The sequence below is a fragment of the Oncorhynchus mykiss genome, chromosome 18 (genome assembly GCF_057628025.1).
Source record: "Oncorhynchus mykiss isolate SJ-2025 chromosome 18, ASM5762802v1, whole genome shotgun sequence".
NCBI lineage: Eukaryota > Metazoa > Chordata > Actinopteri > Salmoniformes > Salmonidae > Oncorhynchus > Oncorhynchus mykiss.
Window position 1 is genome coordinate 40,713,235 of NC_143039.1, and position 9,508 is coordinate 40,722,742.

The 9,508-nt window shown below is 46.3% G+C and overlaps 1 protein-coding gene across 7 annotated transcripts in view; it reads left to right on the forward strand.

The window, feature by feature from the left end:
• Window positions 1-7,342, forward strand: part of LOC110496032 (RNA binding motif, single stranded interacting protein) — a 276,061-nt gene extending 268,719 nt beyond the window's left edge. For 6 of the 7 annotated variants that reach the window (XM_090208428.1, XM_090208424.1, XM_090208427.1 and 3 more), the window contains 3 exons: window positions 3,356-3,445; window positions 5,674-5,795; window positions 6,238-7,342. In XM_090208428.1, coding sequence (XP_090064554.1) covers window positions 3,356-3,445; window positions 5,674-5,795; window positions 6,238-6,241 — 216 coding nt within the window. In that variant the 3' untranslated portion in view covers window positions 6,242-7,342. Of the gene's footprint in view, window positions 1-3,355; window positions 3,446-5,673; window positions 5,800-6,237 lie in introns of those variants that run through there. The other variant, XM_090208425.1, reaches the window with a different exon arrangement.
• Window positions 7,343-9,508: the final 2,166 nt, after the last annotated feature.

The following is a 9,508-nucleotide window of genomic DNA, read 5'->3' on the forward strand; positions in this document are numbered from 1 at the left end:
GGGCAGAGAAGGTCACACCGTGAATTTGACAGCACTCTTCTAGCGGATTGTGGGCCGAAAGGGAAAGAGAACGAGAAGGAGGGCGATAGAGAAAGAGTGGGCGTGAGAGAGATGGCGAGTGAGAGAGAGAGAGGGAGAACCAAAAGAGAGCGTTGCAAAGCCAGGAAGTCAGACACGCCACCTCACCCCATCCGAAGTGTGACATCTCCCTCCCCACCCATCCTCCCAGGGTGTTGGTGGCCCTCCGCAGCAGGGAGAGAAGGGGGGTAAGTTAATCACCCACGTCCATGGCCTTTAGCTCCTCTCATTAGTGCTGTGCGGCGGAGCCGTACCCGATCCATTAGCGCCAATGCCGGTAATGACACTCCACAAGCGTCGGGCGCCAGGCCAAGAGAATGGGCCACCGTCACACTTTTCATTACTGGGAAAGGAGGGAAAGGAGGGAGGAAGGATCGTCCTTCCTGTTCCTGCTAAAAAAAAGGAGCAGGAAGAGGAGAGGCAACCCAGCTGGGTTTTTATTATCAGGCCTTATAGCTGAAAGCCTCTCTCTCACACAAACACACATACCCTGTATATTGTACACTGGTGGTGGGAGGGCATAGACTGATCTACACATTATGTAGACATTCTACGCACAAGCATGTGCTGATGAAAAAGCATACATTTATTTAACTTGGCAAGTCAGTTAAGAACAAATTCTTATTTACAATGACGGCCTACCCCGGACGACACTGGGCCAATTGTGCACCGCCCTATGGGACTCCCAATCGCGGCCGGATGTGATACAGCCTGGATTCGAACCAGGGACTGTAGTGACACCTCTTGCACTGAGATGCAGTGCCTTAGACCGCTGCGCCACTCAGGAGTAGCGTGTCTGTAAAATGGCTATTCTGCAGCTCTGTTAAAAGACCTGGTATGAAATATAGGCCATGGGTGCACACACACACACGCATGTACACACACACACACTTATGCACACACCAAAACACACACACTTGCGGCGGACACACACAACCACTGAAGCAGCTCAGGGTGATCTGAGTGCTCTGTTTTGCACTCCTCTGGTTTCCGTTCTCTCTCCCTCTTAGGAGGGGGCATCTGCCTCCCTGTGAAGTTCAGAACCAGCAGGGGGCCTCTGCTTCCTCCTCTCTGTTCCTCTATCACTGGCCTCCCATAGTCAGACAGCTATGTTAAAAGCACATGTCTGCCTCACAGCGCCCCCCCGAGGACGGAAAGGGAACTACAAGAACAAAAATGTAAACGCAACATGCGACAATTTCAAAGATTTAGCTGATTTACAGTTCATATAAGGAAATCAGACAATTTAAGTAAATTCATTAGGCCCTAATCTATGGATTTCACATGACTAGACAGCCATGCAGAATGAGTTTTCACCCAAAATAGGGCTGTATTACAGACATAAATACTCCTCAGTTTCATCAGCTGTCTGGGTGGCTGGTCTCAGACGATCCCGCAGCTGAAGAAGCAGGATGTGGAGGTCCTGGGCTGGCGTGGTTACACGTGGTCTGCGGTTGTGAGGTCGGTTTGACGTTTGACGTAAAACAACGTTGGAGGCAGCTTATGGTAGAGAAATGAACATTACGTTTTCTGGCGACAGTGCTGTCGGACATTGCCAATTGCATGCTCCCTCAAAACTTGAGTTTGTGTCATTGTGTTGTGTGACAAAACTTCACATTTTAGAGTTGCCTTTTATTGTCCCCAGTACAAGGTGCACCTGTGTAATTATCATACTGTTTAATCAGCTTCTTGGTATGCTGTACCTGTCAGGTGGATGGATTATCTTGGCAAATGAGAAATCCTCACTAACATGGATGTAAACACATTTTGAGAGAAGGAAGATTTTTGTGCTTAAGGAACATTTCTGGGATCTTTTATTTCAGCTCATGAAACATGGGACCAACACTTTGGATGTTGCGTTTATAAAACAAAATCAGTGTATATATATATATACACACACACACACACACACTGAGTATACAAAACATTAGGAACACATTCCTAATATTGAGTTGCACCCCCTTTTGCCCTCAATTCATCAGGACATGGACTCTAAGAGGTGTGGAAAGCGTTCCACAGGGAGGCTGGCCCATGTTGACTCCAAGGCTTCCCACAGTTTTGTCAAGTTCACTGGATGTCATTTGGGTGGTGAACCATTCTTGATACACACGGGAAACTGTTGAGTGTGAAACCCAGCAGCGTTGCCGTTCTTGACACACTCAAACCGGATGCACCTGGCACCTACTACCAGACCGGTTCAAAGGCACTTTAATCTTGTGTCTTGCCCAACCACCCTCTGAATCCCACACATACACAATCCATGTCTCAATTGTCTCAAGGCGTAAACATCCTTTAGCCTGTCTCCTCCCCTTCATCTACACGGATTGAAGTGGATTTAACAGGTGACAATAAGGGATCATATCTTTCACCTGAGTTCACCTGGTCAGTCTATGTCATGGAAAGGCGTTCCTAATGTTTTGTCCACTCAGTGTAAACAGCAGATTAGTAACGGGTGTGTTTGACCTGCAGAGTGGATCCCATGTAAATTGAATATGTGGTGGGATGTTGTTTTAACCATAATGTTCAATCACTTGGGTCACAACAGTTTGATATGATTGGTAATAATGAACTAACATATTGTTTCTGTTTCCTGTGATCAATTAATTGTTGTTGAAGTTAGAAAAGACAGGTTGTTGATGTGTGTGTTCCAGTACATGACAGGTTGTTGATGTGTGTGTTCCAGTACATGACAGGTTGTTGATGTGTGTGTTCCAGTACATGACAGGTTGTTGATGTGTGTGTGTTCCAGTACATGACAGGTTGTTGATGTGTGTGTTCCAGTACATGACAGGTTGTTGATGTGTGTGTTCCAGTACATGACAGGTTGTTGATGTGTGTGTGTTCCAGTACATGACAGGTTGTTGATGTGTGTGTTCCAGTACATGACAGGTTGTTGATGTGTGTGTGTTCCAGTACATGACAGGTTGTTGATGTGTGTGTTCCAGTACATGACAGGTTGTTGATGTGTGTGTGTTCCAGTACATGACAGGTTGTTGATGTGTGTGTTCCAGTACATGACAGGTTGTTGATGTGTGTGTGTTCCAGTACATGACAGATTGTTGATGTGTGTGTTCCAGTACATGACAGGTTGTTGATGTGTGTGTTCCAGTACATGACAGGTTGTTGATGTGTGTGTGTTCCAGTACATGACAGGTTGTTGATGTGTGTGTTCCAGTACATGACAGGTTGTTGATGTGTGTATGTTCCAGTACATGACAGGTTGTTAATGTGTGTGTGTGTTCCAGTACATGACAGGTTGTTGATGTGTGTGTTCTAGTACATGACTGCTGCGGCTGCCGGGGCGTCTATGCAAGGGACCTACATTCCTCAGTACACGCCTGTGCCTCAGACAGCCGTCCCCGTTGAAGTAAGTCAGCCACAGACACACACACCTTTGTTTTACTATCCTTGTGGGGACCAAACAATTTATGCCCATTCAAAATCCTATTCTCCCTAACCTTAAACGTAACCCTAACTCTTAAACCTTAACCCTAAGCCTAAAATAGCCTTTTTCCTTGTGAGGACCAGTGAAATGTCTCCACTTTTTCCTTGTTTTACTATCCTTGTGAGGGTTTCTGGTACCCACAAGGATAGTAAAACCAAAAAACACACACACATGGATACACACTCATACACAGATGCATGCACACACTGGATGCACACACACACAAACACTCCTAAGGACAGAAATGCATACACACTCTCTCACACACACAGATAGACATAGATACACACACGCACAAACACTCAATAAGAACGGCCAAGCACACGTGTTGCCACGGCTTGCTACTGTTGAGCGTGCCGAGTGTGCAGCTCAGAGCAGGCGGGCACACGCTGAGAAATGATGAGTGTGGAAGGCTGTCTGGAGGGCTGATGGCGCCGGCCCATTCAGATGGAGCATCAGCCTGTATCAGATGACAGGTGCTGAATTGAGACACACTGCCGGCGGAGCTGTCCCTCTCCCGGATGGCCGTGTGCTCAACACACACATCCTTCAGCCCCAGGCCCCTGGTTAGCAAACGGCTGCCCAGCTGACAACGCCCTGACACCACCATCCATCTCTACAGCTCCATAGAGGAGATGATAATCAGGAGATAGCCACCCTTCATAAAGTCACCGGCTGGAGAGAGAGACTCGGAGACAGAGCGTTAGCCCAAGGGTTCTCTTGTTGTCTCTCTCACCTATACCGTTCTCAATGCCACACATGGTGGATGCCACCATCAGTGAGGTTCTATATATCAGTGCTGTTGAGATGAGCTGCAGACAAGGAGTGTCTCGGAGGACGATGTGTAAACATGGTGTTGAGATGAGCTGTAGACAAGGAGTGTCTCGGAGGACGATGTGTAAACATGGTGTTGAGATGAGTCGCAGACAAGGAGTGCCTCGGAGGACGATGTGTAAACATGGTGTTGAGATGAGTCGCAGACAAGGAGTGCCTCGGAGGACGATGTGTAAACATGGTGTTGAGATGAGCTGTAGACAAGGAGTGTCTCGGAGGACGATGTGTAAACATGGTGTTGAGATGAGCTGCAGACAAGGAGTGCCTCGGAGGACGATGTGTAAACATGGTGTTGAGATGAGCTGCAGACAAGGAGTGCCTCGGAGGACGATGTGTAAACATGGTGTTGAGATGAGCTGCAGACAAGGAGTGCCTCGGAAGACGATGTGTAAACATGGTGTTGAGATGAGCTGCAGACAAGGAGTGTCTCGGAGGACGATGTGTAAACATGGTGTTGAGATGAGCTGCAGACAAGGAGTGTCTCGGAGGACGATGTGTAAACATGGTGTTGAGATGAGCTGTAGGCAAGGAGTGTCTCGGAGGACGATGTGTAAACATGGTGTTGAGATGAGTCGCAGACAAGGAGTGTCTCGGAGGACGATGTGTAAACATGGTGTTGAGATGAGCTGTAGACAAGGAGTGTCTCTGAGGACGATGTGTAAACATGGTGTTGAGATGAGCTGTAGACAAGGAGTGTCTCGGAGGACGATGTGTAAACATGGTGTTGAGATGAGCTGTAGACAAGGAGTGTCTCGGAGGACGATGTGTAAACATGGTGTTGAGATGAGTCGCAGACAAGGAGTGTCTCGGAGGACGATGTGTAAACATGGTGTTGAGATGAGCTGTAGACAAGGAGTGTCTCGGAGGACGATGTGTAAACATGGTGTTGAGATGAGCTGTAGACAAGGAGTGTCTCGGAGGACGATGTGTAAACATGGTGTTGAGATGAGCTGCAGACAAGGAGTGTCTCGGAGGACGATGTGTAAACATGGTGTTGAGAGCGTCCTTGACATCGTGTTAAGGTGATGGGGGAAATGAGACCACGATGGCTGACGTTCAGTGAGGTTAGGACGTTAAACCTTACAGTAATGAAACCCTTACCCTCTCACATGTAGCCTTGTGACTGTAAAAGCAGTTTTTCTTTTTAAGGCTACTGTGGTATTAGGTTTAGATGTATTTAAACAGATTGGTACATAATTATGCAGAGACACACATAGAATGTGATGTGATACAATATATTACTAGACGGTTATATTGCGTTACATGGAGGATGATGTCACTTCCTGTTGTCTCACACCCACTTCCTTTTCCCGTAGGGAGTGGTCACGGATGCCTCTCCTCAGTCAGTGGCCCCCTCGTCGCATGACGTGAGTGGGCAGCAGCATCAGATCCAGGTGGACGGGCCCAGCGACCATGTTGCTTACTCATACCAGTCCAAGTGAGTACTGCTGCCATCTTCTCACTGTACATATCAACAACACATTACGATGACTAAGACCTGTCATTGTCTATCGTTATGCCGTATCGTAGCTGACTCTTTGCTGCTTTGTTCTTTGACATTGAGTTTTTTGGGCTTGTTGACTAATTAAAAGGGATATTTTTACCCAAATAATATATGATATATAGTTTCCTTACTCTGTAAGCAGTCTATGGACAGGGTATGACGACAATCCGTGCTTTGGTTTTGTTCACCTGGACACTGTTTTCAAATGCTGTCATACCGTGTCCGTAGACTGTTAACACTACACGGTATGGAAACCAATATGTCATTTTGTCATTTGAGTGAACTATCCCTTTATTGTCCGTTTTAGAGTCTGTGCATTATGATGATTACCTTGCCTTTGATTCTCTCTCGTTGTGGTTCTTCTCTTCCTCCTTAGATAGCGACAGACGAGGAGAATATTCCTGTGACAGTGTTGCCTTGAGACAGGGGGGTTGGCTGCACTGAGAATGTGGAGAGAAGAGAGATTGCTTCCAGATTGCCCAGGCACCAAAAAAGAGACACTTTTTCATTTCCTACCTGGCCTAAGAGAGTTACAGAGAGAGAAGAGAGAGAGAGAAAGAGAGGAGGGAGGGTGGGTTGGGGGGGGGGGGGGGGGGTGAAGTCGCTGGGCACAGTGCAAAGAGTTGAAAATGTTTAGTCTGGCAACCTGCCTGGTGGGCTGGGCTTCAGCTTGACTTACTCAACTGAAAAAAATAAAACATAAATAGGGAAATGTTCAATGCGCAGGTAGGTAGGTGATGAGTTTTATTTTGTAATTAGAAAAGGGGAAGTCAAAGTTTGAGATACACAGAGATTGTCTTCCTTAGATATTAAGCTATGATTTCTTTTCACTTTTTTTTTCTCTTGTTAAATTTGAGTTTTCTAGATATAAATCGAAAATAAGTGTTTTTCTTTCTTGAATCTTCATGGCCTTAATTTTAAGGGCGTCGGATGACTTTTTACAGAGAGTAAAGTCTGGCGTCTCGTTGAAAATAAAAAGCGATCTAAATCAGTCTCTTGGACCACTTTGATGGTACATGATACTGCAGGGGTTGAGCTAGAGACATTAAAACAAAGTCTATCACATAAGCTGTACAGATTTAATAGACAACAGTTTCTTTTTCTTTTCTTCGTTAGAAGAAAACTTTGATAAATCATTATGTCAGAGGTTACTAAATCTAAGAGAAAAAAGTAGATGTCTGCTAAGGAAAAGAGTGGGAAAAGAGAAAAGCTTTCAGGAGATTTTTCACAATGAGGAGGGGGAAAAAAGACACTGCATTGTAGAAAATGCAGTCGGTTGCAAATGCTGAACTTGTTTTTATTATCATAATTATTATTTTACATGGCGAGATTGCTGTTGATGACATTAGTGCTTTTATCTGCTACATTTGACCTTTTTTTATGAGCTTGATGGTGTTTTTAGCCCGCTTTGCTTGTCACACTATAAAAAAAAAAAAAGAACAAAGAAAAGAAAGAAAAAAAAATCTAAAACAAACATAAAACGGTAGGAAAAAAAATGTGCGCAGTGATAAACTTCGTAGATTGAGTAGGAGCTTACGGTTTAAACCAATCAGTGCAAAAGCAATAGAAGAAATTGTTGACAATTTCTGTAGTCTTTCCTAGTTGTGGATCAAATGCAGCCCAAGGATGGCCATTTTTATACCAAAGATGAAGAGACACTCTGATCCAGAGTTTTGTTGTTTTTCAGTTAGATTTTGTTGTTGATGCTGTTGATGTTATTGTTGATATTGTTGTTGTTGCTGTTGTCATTGTTGTTTTTAATTTGACCTTGATGGCCGGACCAGTCCGTACTTTTCCTTTCATTACAATTACACGTTTTGGCTAAAGCTACCTTCCACGGTTGTCGAAACTATCACACTGACGTCAAACAGTATTTGAACATGTGATGCAACTAGTGGCAGTTCGACCTAATGTCCCTCTCTGCCACTTAAATTGTCTTTCCGCCTCTCATCTGTCGTGTTCCACTCTTTCGCCAACTATGGGGGCATTCCACCAGTCAACAGTAAACACTATAGGAAATATTGGGTAATGTTGCAGCTCGCTCCTCGGTCATTAATGCTTCGCTTCTGGCTTTGTTGGCCCCCTGATCTCTGCCTCGACGCTGTCGCTTCATCTCATTGAATCAATGACAACTGAACAAAACGGATACATTTTCTCCCCTCCCCGGGAGTCTCATCAACGTTACCCTGCATTTTCTCCCCTCCCCGGGAGTCTCATCAACGTTACCCTGCATTTTCTCCCCTCCCCGGGAGTCTCATCAACGTTACCCTGCATTTTCTCCCCTCCCCGGGAGTCTCATCAACGTTACCCTGCGTTTTCTCCCCTCCCCGGGAGTCTCATCAACGTTACCCTGCGTTTTCTCCCCTCCCCGGGAGTCTCATCAACGTTACCCTGCATTTTCTCCCCTCCCCGGGAGTCTCATCAACGTTACCCTGCATTTTCTCCCCTCCCCGGGAGTCTCATCAACGTTACCCTGCGTTTTCTCCCCTCCCCGGGAGTCTCATCAACGTTACCCTGCATTTTCTCCCCTCCCCGGGAGTCTCATCAACGTTACCCTGCATTTTCTCCCCTCCCCGGGAGTCTCATCAACGTTACCCTGCGTTTTCTCCCCTCCCCGGGAGTCTCATCAACGTTACCCTGCGTTTTCTCCCCTCCCCGGGAGTCTCATCAACGTTACCCTGCATTTTCTCCCCTCCCCGGGAGTCTCATCAACGTTACCCTGCATTTTCTCCCCTCCCCGGGAGTCTCATCAACGTTACCCCGCGTTTTCTCCCCTCCCCGGGAGTCTCATCAACGTTACCCTGCGTTTTCCCCCCCTCTCCAGTCATCCAGACAACACATAGCAAAACTCTCCGGCACTCTCTCGTTTGTCTGCATGGAAGTCAAACATGTCCTGCTATCCCAGGCACGATGTACTTAGGAGGACAGGGACTTAATTCAAGACTAGCATTGACACGTTAACCACCTGGTGTGCTTCGGTGTTTAATATGTCTCTGAACTCCAAACAAACAAAACGAACACATGGAAGCATAGTAGTGTTATCTGCTTTAGCAAACATTATCTCTCTTGGATATCCATTTTTATGGGTTGGATAAACACTACTGTACTCAGACCTAAGGGGTTATTTTCCAGAATAGTGCACTACAATAATGTTGACAGTAACCTTTCAGCCAAGCCTAAAAGCCTGTCTTCTCCGCCTCTAGACTCAGTAGCCTGTAAATATCTCTGCCCCACTCCTTTCAGCCTTTCATCAAACCCCTATCCATTGTACACAGTACCCTGTGTCTGGAGCGCTGTGTGTCTCTATCCCCATTACAGTACCCTGTGTCTGGAGCGCTGTGTGTCTCTATCCCCATTACAGTACCCTGTGTCTGGAGCGCTGTGTGTCTCTATCCCCATTACAGTACCCTGCGTCTGGAGCGCTGTGTGTCTCTATCCCCATTACAGTACCCTGTGTCTGGAGTGCTGTATGTCTCTATCCCCATTACAGTACCCTGTGTCTGGAGCGCTGTGTGTCTCTATCACCATTACAGTACCCTGCGTCTGGAGCGCTGTGTGTCTCTATCCCCATTACAGTACCCTGTGTCTGGAGCGCTGTGTGTCTCTATCCCCATTACAGTACCCTGTGTCTGGAGTGCTGTGTGTCT